Genomic DNA, 20,367 nt, shown 5'->3' with positions numbered 1-20,367 from the left:
TCTATTACTTCTTTTAAACTTTTCAAGATAGCCTCATACAAACCATGAGTGTTGAGACAGGTCAGAAACAGCTTTTTATCTCTTGGCCTCTCCCCCATCCCTTCCTACCCCAAACTCAAAAATTCTTAGTAGAATAAGGACTTTGAATTAGTTTTCTATCACTGCTGTAACAATTTACCACAAATTTAGCATTTTGAAACAACACAAATTGATAATATTACACTTTTGGAGGTCAGATTCTGTGTACAGCAAGGCTCAAGTGAGTCTTCTGCTTAGAGTTTCACAGAAACAAAATCAAGGTGTTGGCCCAGCTGTATTCCTTTCTGGAGGCTCTGGGGATGAATCTACTTCCATGCACATTCAAGGTGTTGGCAGAATCAATTCCTTGTGACTACAGGGCTGATGTCCTCATTTCCTTGTTGGTTGTCAGCCACAAGCCTCTTTCAACTTCTTTGGCCACTTGTATTCCTTATCACACTGCCCTTTCCACCTGCAAGCCCTCATGCTTCACGTCTTTCTGTCTTCCTTTTCTGCACTTAAGGGCTTATGTGACCATATTAGGCCTGTTGGATTATCCCTCTATTTAAAAGTCAGCTGAGACAGTGGAGGTGTACCCCCCGGAGGGAGGCAGCATGGCTCAAGCATTTGTCAACAGCAAGATCCAGCCTGGGAAGGTGGTCGTGTTCATCAAGCCCACCTGCCCCTACTGCAGACTCAGGAGCTTCTCAGCCAACTGCCCTTCAAACAAGGGCTTTTGGAATTTGTCGGTATTACAGCTGCCGGTAACACCAGTGAGATTCAAGATTACTTGCAGCAGCTCACCGGAGCCAGAACGGTACCTCAGGTCTTCATTGGTCAAGAGTGCATAGGTGGATGCACTGATCTAGTAAATATGCACGAGAGAGGGGAACTGTTGACACGGCTAAAGCAAATTGGAGCTCTGCAATAATTACAGGTGTCTTCCCAGGCCACCATCTCCACCCCACCCCATCCCTTCTTGCTTTGAAAGTCATTGCTGTGAACCACTGCCCTGAACCCTGACAACTCACAGATCTCACAGGAAATGTTCGATGGTTCTGTCTGTTCTGTCTCTCAATCCGAGAGAAACCACATGAAAAGTTAAGCACGGTTGGTCTTCACTTTGTGCTACAGGGATCAGAGGTCTAAATGTAGGTGCGGTGATCATACAGCAATGCTGTTAGGTCAGACGGTGTCCAGGGAATCCTGGACAAGCATATATTGTTTAGATGACACACAGAAGGAACACACAAACATTTAAATGTTACGCAGAAAACCTGCATCCCCCTCCCGCAAAAAATGTCTGTGAAAACACCCAAATTTGGGAAACACTGTTCTGGATGATTTTCTCTCTCCCCTTCTCCCCCCTCACTCTATGAGAACTTAAGAATTCCTTATTGTGAAGGATTCTAGAATTGCAAGACTGTTAATTTCTTTCTGTAGATGCAAGTATGAATGGTTAATTTCTTCTCTATTAAAGAAGTACTCATGGATCATAAAAAAAATAAATAAATAAAAGTCAGCTGATTAGCAAGTGTAATTACATGTGCAAAGCCCCTTTTGCAACGTAAAATAACTACAGGGTTAATACCAGATGACTAAGACCCTGTGGTCCAAAATTCTGCTTATGACAATCTACCCTCTGGTGGCCCCTATGACTTGCATCTATTCTACATGCATCCATTTCCAAACGGCCTCCAAGTCCAGATTCCTTCTAAGCTTCTTTATGGTATTTAGGCTTTCTCTAAAGTGATTTAGGATTTCTCTGTAATTGTCCTTAATCCTTCTGAGTCCCCACCAGAAGTCTTTAATATCCATATTTCTACTAACAGTCTGTGAGCTGTGGTGTTGCAAAAGACTCTTGAGAGTCCCTTGGACAGCAAGGAGATCCAACCAGTCCATCCTAAAGGAAATTAGTTCTGACTATTCATTGGAAGGACTGATGCTGAAGCTGAAACTCCAATACTTTAGCCACCTGATGCAAAGAACTGACTCATGTGAAAAGACCTGATGCTGGAAAGACTGAAGGAGGGAGAAGGGGATGACAGAGGATGAGATGGTTGGATGGCATCACCGACCTGATGGACATGAGTTTGAGCAAGCTCCAGGAGTTGGTGATGGACAGGGAAGCCTGGCGTGCGGCAGTCCATGGGGTCACAAAGAGTCGGACATGACTGAGCGACTAAACTGAACTGAACTAACAGTCTGGTCAAGGAAAGCTAGGCTTTTCTCTATCATGTTTCCATGTCCTAGGTAAGTTACTTCACTTCTCAGGGTTAAAAACTTTGTCTGCATAATAATTCTAGTTTTAAATTTTAGGAGAGAGAATACTTCACAGAATGACTGTAATCATCTTCCTGCTGACTTTGGATTTCAGCCATTACCAGGCTCCACAAAAAGAATGTCATCAAATGACCCAGTTGTCACATTTTGGCCCGTTCAAGGGGGGAGCAGTTTGGCCAACCTGTTTGCCTGATTTGAAACCAGGGGTGGGTTTTTGGGCTCTGAGATGATCTCTGAGATGGGGCTCCTGTGTCTTCTACTTCCCAACACTGGACAAAATGCCAAGGCCTGACAACTACCAACTGTCAATTTTTACTTTAACAAACACATGTCTAATGCTTACTAGGCAGTATTCTATGTACTTTATATTTGTATTTACAGGCACTATTATTGGTAACTTATGGATGAGGAAGTGAGGCACAGAGAAGCAAGTAACTTGCCTAAGATCACACAGGTATTAAGAGACAGAACCAGACATGAAAAAATGTTCATCATCACTCATTTTTTGGAGAAATGCAAATCAAAACTACAATGAGTTATCACCTCACACCAGTCAGAATGGCCACCAATAAAAATTCTATAAATAACAAATGCTGGAGTGGGTATGGAGAAAAGGGAGCCCTTCTACATACACTGTGATGGGAATGTAAGTTGGTGTAGCCATTGTAGAAACAGAATGGAGATTCCTCAGAAAACTAAAAACAGAGTAACAATCTGATCTAGCAATCCTACCCCAGGCATATATCCAGACAAATCTATAATTCCAAAAAATACATACATTCCTATATTCATAGCATCACTCTTCACAATAGCCAAGACAAGGAAACAGCCTAAATGCCCATCAACAGAGGAATGGATAAAGAAGATGTGGTATAGACACACACACACACACATATACAATGGAAAACTACTGAGCCATAAAAAGAATGAAATAATGCCATTTGCAAGTAACATGGATGAACCTAGAGATAATCATATTAAGTGAAGTAAGTCAGAAAGATAAAGACAAATATTATATGATGTCACTTATATGTAGAATCTAAAATATGACACAAGTGAACCAATCTGTGAGACAGACTCACAGACATAGAGAACTGACTGGTGGTTGCCAAGGTGGGAGGGGCTTCAGGGAGGGATGGACTGGGAGGCTGGGATTACCAGATGTAAGCTTTTATATATAGAAGAGATAAATAACAAGGTCCTACTGTATGTACAGACAACTATATTCAATATTCTATGATAAATCATAATGGAATTTTTTTTTTAAGAAAAGAGAGAGAGAGATGGAGCCAGGATTTGAATCCAGGAAGTTGAACTCCAGATCTCACGCTATAAATCACTATGCTATGCAGCCAGAGTGCCATCCTTCAGGTTACCTCTTCTTATTCATTCTAACAGTGTGGTCAGAAGAGGTGACAAGAGAAAATTACGCTCCTACCCAATTCCACTGCCTCCAACTGGACCATCAGAGAATTAAGGAAGAATGGTGCCTGGGAGGAGAATAAAAGGAGGAGGCTGAAACCAGAGTTAGAGAAGAAGGTTTAAAGTAAGGAAGTTGGACATTAATGAACTCAAAATGTTGTTAAGTTTAAGCTCTGTTTCTCCATATCTTCTGTGTCATTGCAGCTTGAAGCTGACTTCTAGGAATGCTGAGAAATTTCAGAGTCAGAGAGCAGACAGAAAAATGGATCAGCTGTGGATTTCACAGAGCCTAACAGGCTGAACACACAGTGGAAGCCAATTAAAAATTCTTGCTCACACTTATGATTACCAAAGGGGAAGGGGAGGGAGGGATAAAGTAGGAGTTTGAGAATAAGAGATATATATTACTATATATAAAATAAATACCAAGGACCTACTTATAGCACAGGGAACTATGCCCAATATCTTGTAATCACCTATCACGGAAGGAATCTGAAACAGAATACATATACGTGTGTGTGTGTATACATACATATATATGTATTTGAATCACTTTGTTGTATACCAGAAACACACATTGTAAGCCAACTATATTTCAATTTTCAAAAGCTTGATCAAGTCATACTTTAAATATTTTTAAAAATTATTGTGTCTATCAGAGAGAGGGAAGTGTTACTTAGAAGCTAAATTCATTATCAGCCATTCTGCCATCGAAGGAAAAAATTCTTATTAATGAGAAATATCTCTACATTGTTTCTTTCCCTTACAGAGGCTGGCAAGGAAAGAATGAGAAAATGTGGAACTGTGAACGCTTGTCTCACTCTTCTATGCTGCTGAAGGTGAGGTTGCAAACTGGCCATGCTGGGGTCTGAGTTGGCTCACAGACATGTTTTGTTTGGCCTGCACAATGTTAGCCTGCACAGTGGGGGTTTTTTCCCCTCAATGTTTTAAATTGGAAATAGTGGCCAACATATTTTCAAAATAGGCAGGAATCCTTTGACAGATGTATTGTAAATAACTTCTACTGTTCTGCAGCATGCCAAAACTCTCTTATGAATTTTGATAAACAGAAGTTCTTAATTTCAATGAAATCCAGTGTATCAATCTTTTCCTTTATGGTGACTGCTTTGTATGCCCTGTTAAAAAACACTTTTTATGAAATTCATGAAGTTATTATCCTGTGCTCTCTTCTAGCAGCTTTATTGTTTTACCTTTCACATTTAGATCTAGGACCCATATTGAAATAATTTGGGGACATGGTAGGGATCCAGGTTCATTTTTTGCCATGTGGATATCCAATTGCTCCAGTGCCATTTATTGAAAAGGCTATTTCCCCAATGCCCTCCCCCCGGATTATGATAGTGTCTTTATCGTAAATCAAGGGATCGTGGATGTGTGGATGTTTCTGGCCTCTCTATTCGGTACCATTGATCTATTCATCTAATATTTGCAACAGCGCCACATTCTCAATTACTGTGACTTTCAAGTAAGTCTTGAAATCTAGTAGTGTAAGTCTTCCAATCCACTCTGATTCAAGATTATCTTGGTTATTCACTGGGATGGACACTTAAAATTGGTACATGTATGTGTGTATCGATGCTAACCCTCAATTTAAAATAACAAAAAGGGACTTTCCGGGGGTTAAGGGAGATGAGATATTGAACCTCTCTCAAGGACTTAGAAATCAGGAGCCTGTATGGTGGCAATAGTCTAGGGCTGCCTTTCTAGACACAGTGTGCAAGCTCCAATCTGTCACAAGCCCCACCTACTATTCCCCACCACTAAGGCAGATAGGCCAGCGCTCTCTCTCCTCTTACTCTGGACTCATTTCACTCATTTACCTTGTTGCTTGGACCCTGGACGTATGGGAACAAACAGACTAGTTTAGTAGAACTAGCTCTGGCCATGTGAAGAAGTGTTCCTGGCAGTGTTGATAAGGCTGCAGAGCTCTGGATAACTGAGGGAGGGGGTGTTCTAGAGCAGGGCTCTCGTTATGGGCACTGCTGACACTTGGGGCCAGATCATTCTTAGTGGTGGGGGTTGTCCTGGACACATTCCTGGATCCCACTAGATGCTCTCCCAAGTTGCAACAACCAAAAGCGTTTCTAGACAGTACCAAATGTTCCCTGTGGATAGAGGCAGAATCACACCCAGTTGAGAACTGCTGGCCTAGACCCACAACAGAAACAGGAGGTAGGAAAAGAGATATGTAGGGGATAGGGGACCTGAGTTAGGAACATGGGCAGGACCCCTACAGTTCCCATCTACTAACTTTCCCTCAGCCAGCAGAATAAGAATCTCCAAAAAGGGAGAGGACGACTCTGACAGAGCAAGAGTAGACAGGGCTGGGGGAAGCTGTGAGCAAGACAGCATCTTCACAAACTCCAAGAGGCATCTTCTGTGTAAACTACAAGAATGATGTCCTCTAGTGTTGTATGATGTGTGGCCCTAGGTATAAACTATTTCAAAGCTCTCATCCTTCTAAATAGTCTATAAATTTTGTCCTTTTCCCATTCTACCCCATCCTTCATACACACACACACACACACACACACACAAATGCCTCATGTTTGTAGGAACGGGGGCTGAGGGGAGGAACTAGATGGTTCTTCCATCAAACTAATTCCTAGGAAGTATATAAAGCCAGGAGTGTCTAGGATAAAAACATCAATTCCTCCACCATTCCCTCTGGTTCTCAGAATCTCCAGAAAGATCAAGATGCAGACTCTCACCACACATGGATGGAGGTTCAAGCCAATTTTATTTGCATTTCAAAGGTCCTGCATCACAAGTCTCTGTATCTGTCTTTCATTTGCTTTGCTTTCCTTTTATTTCATTCCCCAAGCATTGTCTTTCTTCCCCTTGGCTTTCCTTCAGCCTCATAGCTTTGATGAAGTCTAATGCGGAGGTGGAGGAGACCTGTGCCCTATTCTGCAGTGAGAAACCAGGGACAAGAGTGGTTCACACAGGTACAAATTAAAAGGTGCATTTTCGTTAGAAAATTTCAAAACATGAATACAACTGACTAAAAGTCAGTCTGCTTTTGTTATCAGCATGCACCAGCTCTCCAAAATTGTTTAGACATTTGTCTATAATAGAATACCCCTCCTCCCACCCCAAAATTCTCTTGGCTATGTTCTAAATGGTTACTGTGGTTATTTTTAATATGTATATGTTTACATATCATAAGCATAAGCAAGATCAGCAGATAACATATTCTACACATACACACAAACATACAATATTTATATCCTCTGCTGACGTAGGTTATGGTTATGATGCTACAGGATACTCACAGGTGAATCTTGGAAATATTACACAGTGTCTGTGTCAATTCCTTTTTTTCTGTCAAATCTATTAAGAGGATTTCAGGGCAAACAAATGAAGGTATACCTGGGTTACAATCTTATTCTCAAAGATACTTTTTATTCAGCATTTCAAAGAAAATGCAGTGAGGGAAAAACCATTCCAATACCTGCAAACACTTATGCTGGCACTTACAGAACACCTCGTATTTATAAAACAACATGGCAGGGCTCTCTGAAGGTGCAGCTTGCCCTGAAGATGCTGTACTTGGAGCATGTCTCTCCCAGACTCAGGGATTTTTCAGAATTGTTCAATAAACTCAACCGAGAACTCTTATTCAGAAGGAACTGGATATTTCAGCTTCATTTCCAAACTCTTCATTTCTATAATAAGCCTTCTTGCTAAAGAAAAGGGGGGCTTGCACCTCTGTCACCTTGGGCCCCTGATATCTCCCCTCCAAAAGAAAGAGCTGAGACTAAAGGTTCACATGATCAGGTAGGACTCCTGCCTACCAGGGTTTAGACCCTTGAGTTCTGAGCTTTGATTCTTTGTCCAAGCAGACGCCCAAAGTGTAACAAATTAAACTAGCAGGCTTGGTTCATGCCAGAAACACTTGTTTACAATCTTCCAGTGAGGCATTTCCTTTCCAGGAGGTAGGGGGAAAAATTGGGAAAATATAAACCACTCCTCAAATACCAGTGAAGTGACTTAGATTCACTGTGCTTAGATCTCAAAGGGGCTGTAATCGCAGGGTTCTGTTTTATGTCTTCTCAGGACATACAAGGCCTTCTCTTCCAGCCTTGTGCCCACTTCCTCCCCTCCACTCACTCCATCCAGGGGAGAATCTTTCATAATTCCCAGAAGACAGCCTGCTCTTCTCCTGCCTTGCCTTAGCACACACAGCTCCCTCTGCCTGGAACACCCTCTTCTTCTTGGTTAACACCTGTCCCTCTTTTAAGACTCTTCCATGATGCCTTCGTGGATCACCAGTCTGAATTAAATGCTCACGTATGTTCCCAGATAGTTCAGTAGTGAAGAATCTGCCTGCTAATGAAGAAGATGCAAGAGATGAGGGTTTGATCCTTGGGTTGGGAAGATCCTCTGGAAAAGGAAATGGCAACCCACTCCAGTATTCTTGCCTGGGAAATCCCATGGACAGAGGAGCCTGGTGGGCTACAGTCCATGGGTCACAAAGAGTTGGACAGGACTTAGCAACTGAGCATGCACGCCTGTACGTTCTCAGAGCCACTTGGCTTTGTGCCATCTGCCAGATGCTGTGCTCACCACAACTTTTTCCTCCTGTGCTCACAGCTATACTACATGTCCCACTCACCCTTGCAGTTAAGTCTTGTCACATAACTGAGTTCCAGGAAATGAAATATGCACATAAGTGATGTGTGAAGAGAAATTGTATCCTCTCTACAGTTCTCTCTTTCTTCCACACACTGGCTACAAAGAGAAAACTCTCAAGCACAAGAGAAAGATGGAAGCACACATAGAAGGGATCTGGGTCCCTGCTGCTGCTTCTGCTGCTGCTAAGCCACTTCAGTCGTGTCCGACTCTGTGCGACCCCATAGACAGCAGCCACCAGGCTTCCCCGTCCCTGGAATTCTCCAGGCAAGAACACTGGAGTGGGTTGCCATTTCCTTCTCCAATGCATGAAAGTGAAAAGTGAAAGTGAGGTCGCTCAGTAGTGTCCGACTCTTAGTGACCCCATGGACTGCCACCTACCAGGCTCCTCCATCCATGGGATTTTCCAGGCAAGAGTACTGGAGTGGGGTGCCATTGCCTTCTCCATCTGGGTCCCTACTGAACAACAAACAAAATGACACAACAATGAACTCTACATTGAGTGAAAAATAAACTTTCATTGTGTCAAGTCACTGAACTCTCAGGGTTCTTTGTTATAGACAGCAGTGACCCATCCCTAATACAATAAGTCCCCTACATACGAATGAGTTCCATTCCAAGAGCACATTTAAAGTTGAATTTGTTCATAAATCCAACAAAATTAGTGTAGGTACCCAACTAACACAATCAGCTATATAGCACTGTACTATAATAGCTTTATAATACTTTTCACGTACATAAGACATAGAAAACAAAAAATAAGAAAACATTTTAAATCTCATAGTTCAGGATCTTGAAAAGCACAGCAGTACAGTACAACAGCTGGTACACAGGGGCTGGCATCAAGTGAACAGGAAAGTTCCAGACTGGAGGAGGGAGAGGAGGTGGGAGATAGCAGAGCTGAGGGACTGTCAGCAATAGGAGACGGAGGGCGAGGTGCAGTGTCACTCACACCGGACATTGTTAGCACAGGGTCTTGTTTGTTGGATTCAACTCTATCTACCCTCTTGAAAAAACGATCCGGTGATGTCTGAGTAGTAGCTCTTTTCTTCTCATCCTAGATGACATGGTAGCACTGGACTGCATTCTGAACTGCTGCTACAACCTTCGTGGACTGTCCTAGGTATGGGTCCTGTGCCTCAAAAGCCAACAGTGGCTCCTCAAATAAAGAAAATCCCCTGCCATTTCCTAGTTGTGAATCTCTTAAGTTCTTCAGTTACTTCCTCTTCTTCTTGTCTCTCTTCATCCTTTCCTGGGCACGTTTGCATCTTTGAAGGTTTTCAACTTGAAGGTTCATATGTAGGGGACTTGCTGTACCTCATATCACCTACCTCACACTGCCGTGCAAGTCATCTGGTCTCTGCGAGCTCCTTGAGGGAAGGGATTCTGTCCCATAGGTCTCATCTCAAGCTCCTAACATAGTGTTTGATACACAGCAGGGCCAGAATAAATATCTGTGGAAGGAAGGTGAGGAGAGGAAACTAATTCATGAATGGACACTGTAGCACAGCAGCAAGTCAGCCCTGGAAACATTTTTATACTTTGCTCAAATTAGTTGAGTCAATTGAGTTAGTTTTGCCTCTCTGCACCAGTAGCCTTGATTGTAAAATGTAGTTACTGAGGTCACTAGTTTAACTTTAGTGAGCAATCACTGTCCCCAGGAGGGCCTGTTAACAGGAAAATTGCCAAGCCCACTCCCAGGGTTCCTAATTCAATTGGTCTGGGGTGGGTCCCAAGATTTTGCATTTCAAGTAAGTTCCCCAATGATGCTGATACTGCTGGTCTACAGACCAGACTTGGGAACCACTTGCCTAGATGACATGAGATCCCTGGGAACGGTCAGAGCCTGGTAGTCTCCAGAGGCCAAGCTTATCAGCCAAGTCATGGATGATTTTTCCAGAGTTAGTTTTGCATTTGGAACTACTAGACTGGAAATATCCTATGTGAGGCCAATTTGCATTCACAATACGGAATACAACCCCCACCTGATAGGAGACTGGTGCCTCCTAAAATTATTCAAGTTTTAAAGATAAGAAACTGGAGCCTATTATACAGAGTGAAGTAAGCCAGAAAGAAAAACACCAATACAGTATACTAACGCATATATATGGAATTTAGAAAGATGGTAACAATAATCCTGTATATGAGACAGCAAAAGAGACACTGATGTATAGAACAGTCTTTTGGACTCTGTGGGAGAGGGTGAGGGTGGGATGATTTGGGAGAATGGCATTGAAACATGTATAATATCATATATGAAATGAGTCGCCAGTCTAGGTTCGATGCACGATACTGGATGCTTGGGGCTGGTGCACTGGGACAACCCAGAGGGATGGTATGGGGAGGGAGGAGGGTTCAGGATGGGGAACACATGTATACCCGTGGCGGATTCATGTTGATATATGGCAAAACCAATACAATATTGTAAAGTTAAAAAATAAAAAATAAGAAAACATAAAATAAAAAAAAATAAACTGCAACTAGGGTGCCAGATTACTTGGTTGGGATTTCAGGCCAGCCCTTTCTGATTCCTCCCCTTCACTCGCAATCTAGGCAAGGACATTATGTTGGAAACATTTCTGAACACGAAGAACACCAACAAGATGAAGCAAACAACCTGACCTCACATTAAGCCAAGTTATCAGTTTGGTGGATCTTTAAAACGCACTGTGAGTTAGCCACAATACCCCAGGAATGCGCAGTGTTTATCGAGCTTAAGGACCCAGCTCAGATCAGGAGGGGAAAATAACCAGATCTCAGACTTTGACTGAATAGGGAAGACTGCCAACTCCTTTTCACGTCACTTGCATTAAAAGCACAAGACCAAATACACACAATATACTGACTGACACCAGGACTACACCAGAGCCAAATTCGTTATCTGACATTTATTGTCACATAGCACCCCAGTTTCATAGCATGTACATTTTACAAAGTTAGAGATTCTTAACCTACTATGTTCTCCACAGACTTTCCAACAAGTGTGAAAGAGACGCAGTAAGGTTAGCTTGAGTTGACAAATCACAAGCCAAATATAGGACACCCTGTATTTCTTTATGTTTAAGACTAATATACATAGAGTTTCCAATGTTTAGCACATGAATGAGACTCTGGCTGAGTAAAAGATGAACAGAACTTGTTAGCACATTATCATGAAAAGACAGAAGGCATCAAATATATAATTTTGCTGTTCCTCATTGAACTGTTCAATGTACCTGTAGTGAAAAAATATACGTTTTTACTTTTGAGGTTAAAATAGACCATCAGCTAATTATCTCTCCAGGCCCACAGCTACAAAGACTAAAATGGCTCTTCCCACCTCTGGCTCACTTGAACACTGGATCTGTGCTGAAGACAAAAAGAATGGCAGTGCTAAAGGAAAGGGTATAACCAGCTCCCAGGGAGGTTACTGCCAAAGTCCTCATACAAGTTGACTTGTAATTGGTTCAACTCAGTTGACCTAATCTCCATACAAGGGGGCACCTGCATCACCTGTTCCCTTCCCAAGGCAGGGCTCTCTGAAGGAGCTTTAGGATCCAATCCTGATGTCCAACATAGTGCTTTATGACCAAATTGGGACCAGAAGTTTCCCTACTGCCACCCTCAAATTCCAGTTCCAACCCGCTAAGTTCCAGTGTCCTCTAGTCTTCAGAATCATAAACCACTTTGTCCAATCTCCCACAGTCATGAACTTGGCTTAGAGCAAGACATGAAAACCCACAAAACACAAAACCCAAACATTCCTCAAGTACTGAGAGCAGAGCACCACTTTCGTCACTAGAACAAGTCCTGTCGAAAACCTGAAATGCTTTTCGGAAAAGGTCCCTCTACCATCACGTATGTTAATTAACGTAGAAAACAATGAGACAAGCCTAAAAGTGACTGTGCACCTGGGATGGCTCGCCTACATTCACAGTCTGGCTGTTTCAGGAAATGCTTGGTAAGGCAGTCTCTGAAAGCCTGTTTTGGAGAAGGAAGCAGCGTGCAGATTTGACTTACACCGCTTTGCATGTCTGGCCCTTTTGGTCTGCTGTTCTTACAGCTGCTCTTGGGAGGGTCACAAAACTAGCTGCATCTCACTGCAAACAACAAAGTGGGGAGGCTCATAAAGTAAGACTCATAAACTGCTGTTGATGACTGATCTGCAGGTATTGGTGGGCAGCCTTCCTTAGCCTGGGCTGAAGGGGAAGCAAGATATGCCTCCAAAAGACTTAGGATTCCAAAAGCCCACATGCCCCCGAATTCTTACTAAGAATCTGAACCACACTGGGTCATAATGCAAAATACTATAACAAAGCACCCATAACTAAAGTGTAAATTCAAGTGATCCTTCGAAATCAGTTTCAAAGAGTACACCTGAAACAGAGTCAACAACTTGGAAAGAGAAACCAAAGTTACTAGAATGTTCTCTTTAACTAGAGGAGAAAAAGACTTCTCAACTGAGATTTCATTTTGTTCACATTCACACTGCTCAAACCACAACCTACTGAGTCCTACTTGTCAGTAATATGGGAAGATTTGGTTGCTAGGATATTTGTAATTCTTAATATTTTAAAAATCAAATTCCATTAGTGATATCTTGTCAGGAGGTGTGATTTTAGTTTGTGCTGAACAAATGTTTTTACCTCTAAGGTGTTATACTAAAACTGAGATCTTTCCAACTACTACGTTTGCAAATGTCTGTCTTAACTGCAAGAAAAATATCCATTCCAGATTATTTTCTTTTTCTTTTAAATCTTAATTGATTTTATTTTTAATGGTTAATACATGCACATGATAAATAATTCAAACAATACAAAAGAAGATTGAATGAAAAATAAATTTCCTGTCCCCCCCAGCCCTCATTCTCCTTCAAAGGGGCCCCCCATTGTTACCAATTTCTTTTTTTTTTTTTAAGAGTTCAATAAAATATTATTATTATTATGTAGGTCTTCCAGACATTTTATGAATCTACATAAGGACACTGGGGGAATCCTGTTCTATACCACTGAGTTAATTCTGAGTAGCCAGATGAATATTTTATTCTAATTTCATACAATTCTCAGATTACCTAAATCACTCTCTGGACAGAACATGCGATAAGGCACCTTTCTCAAACTGCTGTCCTTTTCCTCAGCCCCACCAATAGAATGTCTTTTCCTTTCATTTACAGCCCAAGCAGCCAAATAATAGCTTCTCATTTTCTCAGTGAAATCATGGATTTCCTCTGGTATCACTTGGCAGTTTCAGTCATCATAGATATTTGACCAAGGATGTTTTGTTTTGAAAATCTGAAGTAGCTGAAATCACTATCAAATTTTATTCCAGAGAGGAACACTCAAATCATGGGAATAAAGGGTCCTTAAATATAATTAAGTAAACCATTGTAGCATAATTCCTGATTTTCCATATGTAGGACCAATTTGGACAGGAAAACTGTGAGAAACAGAAGGTTTATCCTAATATAATAGTACATTATCATAAGCTTCCTCTACTGTTATTTTCTAGCAGTCTTCAGTTTAAAACTGGAATGGAGATATCTGCTCACCAATAATTACAACTCCACTGAAAGGAACATTAAGAATTGAGTTCCACTCTTATTTCTTTTTCTTCTTTTTTTTTTTTTTGCATCTCGTTTCATACATGACATTTCACATGTTTCAATGCCATTCTCCCAAATCTTCCCATCTTCTATTAATAAGCACAGATCTATCATTACCATAGTTATAAGCTCATCTAAGAAATGGACAAATATCATTTAGAAACAGACTAGAATTAAATCACATGTGAAGAAAGGAATGCTTTAATGATAGTTCAGACACTACTAGGGAATCAAAGAAAAATTCATGTTTCTGATTACTCACCCTAAACTATGCTGAAATGGAATATTTGCAGCCCAAGTAACCCATGCTATATTGAAGAAAACTATAACTTACTACATATTGAGTTCATTTCAATCACAGTAGTCTATTTTAAAAACAAACTCCCATAAGGAATACAGGAATGGAATTCACTCAAAGCAACAGCTGTCAAAAGTTCTGCCAAGAAACCCAGGGTAATTTACTACATCATGAAAGGTGAGGTGTTCAGAAGAACAAATAGTTCAATCCTATTCTTTCAGATTTTATTTTTTGCTTCAATCCAAGAGAAATATCTAGATCTCAAACTCACTAAAACATGTTTCCATATTTTAAAACTGATTAAGTAAATAAAACATGGTAAATAGAAGAGACCCTTCTAATCTATTTTTAGTACTGCTAGTGGCCAGAGGACTCAACTTAGAATCCATAAAATCCAACTCTGTCAATAGCTCCCTCCTTCTATGGATTCTTGGACTAGGAACTGTGGTTTCTTAGGGCCTTGGTTTCCCCAAAGCAGCTGCAGGATATGGGAACAGGTCCTCTCATCTCCGACATCCTGCTGTGCAATGAGAAGAAAATGGGCACAGCTCCCAGCTAAGCGGCCTCCTCTCCTAACCAGATCCGAAGTATTTCTCTAATATTTATAAAGCAGTCAGATACCTCCAACTAAGGCAAATGTCTGCCTTGATTATGACACACTCCTTCATTCTAGAAATCTACCTTTTGGGTTTGCTTCATGGCTGCTGGATAGGGAGGTGGCCAAAGCAATAAGTGATAAACCAGAGATGCTGAGGTACCCGGTAAATCGGTAATATACTGTGCATTCATCCTTGGAACTATGAGACTCCTATGGAGGAAGACTGATTAACAATAAGGTTATTAAACCCTCATGGATGGGGGCAACATCAACATTCTGCCCACAGATTTCTGCCCAACAAGCAGGTCTTATTCTTGAGTAGTTTTACAAAAGAGGTATAATGGTGATAGCAATAACCCAGTCTTCCTAGAAATCACATGAAAGGCTCACAGAAACATTATCAGGAGTTATAATCCTAAATTAAAAATACACATCCTAAGAAAACAGAGAAACAAAGGATAAGCACTAGTTAGGTAATAATGATGTTGTATGTGTATTTAATTGGTTTTTTAAAAAATACACTTCTAGGCAACTAAGAAACTGTGGTCACTATTAAATCCAGTCAGGAAGGTGGGGTGTAGATAGTATTGTTGTGGGCTTTAATGCAATGCCTATCTTAAAATATTGGTGATACTATGCAACACATTGGAGAAGGCAATGGCACCCCACTCCAGTACTCTTGCCTGGAAAATCCCAAGGACAGAGGAGCCTGGTAGGCTGCAGTCCATGGGGTCACTAAGAGTCGGACATGACTGAGCGACTTCACTTTCACTTTTCACTTTCATGCATTGGAGAAGGAAATGGCAACCCACTCCAGTGTTCTTGCCTAGAGAATCCCAGGGACAGGGGAGCCTGGTGGGCTACCATTTATGGGGTCGCACAGAGTCGGACACAACTGAAGCGACCTAGCAGCAGCATGCAACACATGAGCCTTTGACTGTCCAGTGCAAGTTTTTTCCTTTAATGAAAACCAAGCCAACTAAACAAAACCCCATACTCCTAATACGGTTCACTCTGGTTTTGGCTTGATGAGGGAAAAACATGTTAATATTTTAAAAATGTAGAACATAGACTAACATTCTTTAGTTTATATGTCTGCTTAATGGATATGAAGTGCTATCTGGAGTGTGCGTGTATGTCCTGGAAGATTATGAGATAAAGTGCATATGCTAGACTTTCCTGGATTGAGTGGAACAAAAGGCAAATATGATGTGAAACGTCTGCAATGTGGACACTGTTGATAAAATGTGTTGCAGCCCCCAGTTCTCAGAACATGTGAAAAAGAGGTTACCTAAAAAATGTTCACTCACCCATTCATATTTTAGAAAAGGTTTAAACTGACCCTGAAACCCTCCCACAGGGACAAAGAAGGCAGCCAAAAGGGAAGGAAAGGGGACTAGAGAAAGAGTTCAAGTCTTAGGATTTTCAAAATCCAAGCAATTCTGAATCCTTTAATATATACAGAACAGAATCAACAACTTTGTTTTTCTTTGGAAAAAATCATATTTGAGCATTTCTCTTCTGCCATTAAACTATAGATAAAGCTTGCCAATGGAGTAAGGAAGCATTAAATAAATGCCTACTTCTTCTCAGAGCAGTCAACTCTATTGAAATTAAAGGCTTAGTCCTGCAAACTGCAGACCTCTGCTAAACCACTTCAGAAAGTACCCTAGCACACTTCACACAACATCTTAAGAACTGGTAAACTAGCAAAATGCACAAGAGATAGCAAATTTGCCATCAGTATCTTGAAGTGCTGTTAAAGCTAGAAAGCCCAGATACCTGGGAGGGTCAGTCAATTCCCACTGTCAACTTGAGCTTGCAGGATAAGCAGGGGCTATGTAAATTTCTATAGAATACTGGCTTCTGTGATTTGAGCTTACTGTTTTATGTTTTACATCATTTACACTAGAGTCGGTTGGGCGCCTCTGAACTGCACATAAACCAATCCCTCCTCAAGGGTCACTTCACAGAGAACAAAATAATCATATATCAAGTGTAAGGATCGGCTTTCTTTCATTATTTCTTTATACTCAATACACTTGTGATCTGGGTTAAAATAACAAAGACAAAAATAACTACCGAAGACTGTTGGATTACTGGTAATAATCATTGCCCCTTCTTCCTTAGTTTGAATACCTGGGTTCAAACAACAAATATTCATCAGTCCAAACAGTCTCATCAGCTTTTCACATTTGATGAGTGGTTTCCAAATTCATGCATTTACAGATATATTAACCCATGCAGGACAGAAGTAGAGATCTGGCAACTAGTTATTTAATTTGATTGGGCAAGGCAGTTAGGGCAGATTGCTCTTGTCCAAAAACCTGCATGAAAGGGCTGAGTTATCTGTGTTGACAGCCTAGCTGGGACAAGTTAAACGGATCATGGACAAAACTACTACTTCACAGAGGTGTAAGACTGAATAAGTCTTTGCTATTCCATAGAAAACAACAGTCATGTATTATTCATAGCTAGATATAATATCAAGATGGCATTAGAGAAGCAGTTTTTGGCATATATATAGTGGTGGAGGGTAAAGTGCCAGTCTAAAGCTAATGATTTTGTTTACTTCTAGTTTTTGTTTCTATCATCATCATGCCAAAGACTATCTAGTTGGAATCACAATTATTCAGGAAACCAACTTACTATATATGATATACATATGAAAATAAAACAAGCATACTGAAGGTACTGGGTTACAAGGTCTTATACAAATCATAAACTCTTTAAATAAATAATGCTCTAAATTGTTTTTATTTGCTAGAAGATTGGTTTTCAATAAGGAGCAACATCTAACACCTTGAGGAAATACTTAAGAATGGGAGATAAATTCCACTGATAATTACAATTTTAAATGTGACAATCAGTTGTATTTTTTCCACCACAGTAAAAATGTACGCGTGAAGCACAAGAGAAAAGGTGATATTGATTACATTCCGCTGCTCAGAGCTTTTGACACAGTCTCAGACATCTATGACAAGTAGTTGCGTTGAAACATTCAGGAAAGATCTTGGCAGAAAAGGTCACCCTCTGTTACTTGAATCTTGTGGGGGAGGGTCACAATACAGTGACTGGACGAAGTTGTTCCAATTGGTTTTCCAATGCAATCCGTTCTTGATGAACCTCCTGAGTTGTACAAAAGAAAGAGAAGAGAGGGGTCATTTTTTGGGTTCATCCCCACTTCATCTGATATTAAAAAGAAACTTATGATGGACCCACAAGCATTCAGGTGCCATATAACTCAAGGAGGAGTAGACTGGGAGGCATTGTATTTGAAGCTGGTGACAGGACATAGGAGGCTTCACAATAGTCTCTCAATTCCTTTCTTGATGATGAAATGAAACTAACTGATCAACCCTCCCTCCTCCCCACACCTATGTCTCACACTCAGTTTTTAACAGGATCAGTGGCTGGCACAGAATGATGTTAAAAATAAAAAGACTGATTGAAAGTGAGCAGAAAAGCAAAAGCAGACTCCTAATACTGAGAGGTGGGTCATCAAGACTACATTTCTAGTTTCAATCTCTTGCTTCTAATCCAGTACCATACTGGATCAGGACCAAGGGATAAGAAAGGACACTGGGTGTCCTTACACTAAAGTGTCATCCAGGATCCTGCATCTGTGGCTGAAGGTGTGTCTTCTCAGCTAAAGGTAGAAAAGAGGATCTGCAGTCTGCTATTTGGGAACTCAAACTCTGAGCCCTAAAACAGACCTAATGACAAGGAGAGAGAGGGACAACATAAAGGCATTCTGAAGTAGAATCAGTCAAGGTGGGAAAGAAGTCTATATAAAGGCTCAATTCTGAGACATCCCAGAAGAACAAACATGATGAAAATCATTATGGAACTCAACAGGAGTTTATTTACCTACCCTCCTTCCTACCATCCAACAGTCTCTGAATATCTATCTACTAAGGGCCTGGTTCTCACATGCTAGTAAGGTGATGCTTAAAATTCTCCAAGCCAGGGTTCAGCAATACGTGAATCATGAACTTCCAGATGTTCAACTGGTTTTAGAAAAGGCAGAGGAACCAGAGAACAAATTGCCAACATGTGCTGGATCATCAAAAAAGCAAGAGAGTTCCAGAAAAACATTTATTTCTGTTGACTATGCCAAAGCCTTTGACTGTGTGGATCACAATGAACTGTGGAAAATTCTTCAAGAGATGGGAATACCAGACCACCTGACCTGCTTCTTGAGAAACCTGTATGCAGGTCAGGAAGCAACAGTTAGAACTGGACATGGAACAATAGACTGGTTCCAAATAGGAAAAGGAGTCCGTCAAGGCTGTATATTGTCACCCTGCTTATTTAACTTCTATGCAGAGTACATTATGAGAAATGCTGGGCTGGATGAAGCAGAAGCTGGAATCAAGATTGCTGGGAGAAATATCAATAACCTCAGATATGCAGATGACACCACCCTTATGGCAGAAAGTGAAGAAGAACTAAAGGGCCTCTTGAAAGTGAAGAGGAGAGTGAGAAAGTTGGCTTAAAACTCAACATTCAGAAAACGAAGATCATGGCATCTGGTCCCATCACTTCATGGCAAATAGATGGGGAAACAGTGGACACAGTGGCTGACTTTATTTTTCTGGGCTCCAAAATCACTGCAGATGGTGATTGCAGCCATGAAATTAAAAGATGCTTACTCCTTGGAAGGAAGGTTATGACCAACCTAGATAGCATATTAAAAAGCAGAGACATTACTTTGTCAACAAAGATCCGTCTAGTCAAGGCTATGGTTTTTCCAGTGGTCATGTATGGATGTGAGAGTTGGACTATAAAGAAAGCTGAGCACTGAAGAATTGATGCTTTTGAACTGTGGTGTTGGAGAAGACTCTTGAGAGTCCCTTGGACTGCAAGGAGGTCCAACCAGTCCATCCTAAAAGAGATCAGTCCTGGGTGTTCATTGGAAGGACTGATGTTGAAGCTGAAACTCCAATACTTTGGCCACCTGATGTGAAGAGCTGACTCATTTGAAAAGACCCTGATGCTGGGAAAGATTTAGGGCAGGAGTAAAAGGGGATGACAGAGGATGAGATGGTTGAATGGCATCACCGACTCAATGAACATGGGTTTGGGTGGACTCCAGGAGTTGGTGATGGACAGGGAGGTCTGGCGTGCTGCGGTTCATGGGATCACAGAGAGTCACACACGACTAAGCGACTGAACTAAACTGAAGGGCCTGGTTCTGCTCTGGGTGTGATGATACCACCAAGGAACAAAACAGTTCAAACCAATGCCCTCAGAGGGCTTATACTCAAATGGCTGGAGAAAGATAAGAAAGTTAAAAAACAGAGATACTTTCAGAAGGCTTTCAGAAGGAAATTAGATGCTATAATAGAGTAATGGTGGATCTGGGAGAAAGGCACAGAGCGTGGTCAGGGAAGGCTTCTCAGAGCTGATTCTACTGAGAAGAGACTTGAATGAAGTGAGGGGTGAGCCCTGTGAAGATACAGGTGAAGGATATTCAATGAGACAAAATGGCAACAACTAAGGCTGCAA

At 41.2% G+C, this 20,367-nt stretch overlaps 1 protein-coding gene and 1 pseudogene across 2 annotated transcripts in view; one reads left to right on the top strand and one right to left on the bottom strand.

The window, feature by feature from the left end:
• Nucleotides 1-607: 607 nt before the first annotated feature.
• On the top strand, nt 608-949 carry LOC113888230 (annotated as a pseudogene).
• A 10,299-nt stretch (nt 950-11,248) lies between these two features.
• REPS2 (RALBP1 associated Eps domain containing 2) overlaps nt 11,249-20,367 on the bottom strand; it is a 244,308-nt gene continuing 235,189 nt past the window's right edge. For both annotated transcript variants that reach the window (XM_027533588.1, XM_027533589.1), the window contains exon 19: nt 11,249-17,985. In XM_027533588.1, the coding sequence (XP_027389389.1) occupies nt 17,917-17,985 (69 nt within the window). In that variant the 3' untranslated portion in view covers nt 11,249-17,916. The remainder of the gene's footprint in view (nt 17,986-20,367) is intronic.

The sequence above is a fragment of the Bos indicus x Bos taurus genome, chromosome X (genome assembly GCF_003369695.1).
Source record: "Bos indicus x Bos taurus breed Angus x Brahman F1 hybrid chromosome X, Bos_hybrid_MaternalHap_v2.0, whole genome shotgun sequence".
Lineage (NCBI taxonomy): Eukaryota > Metazoa > Chordata > Mammalia > Artiodactyla > Bovidae > Bos > Bos indicus x Bos taurus.
Note: the sequence above shows the minus strand (reverse complement) of the source record. Positions and strands in the feature narration are given on the sequence as shown.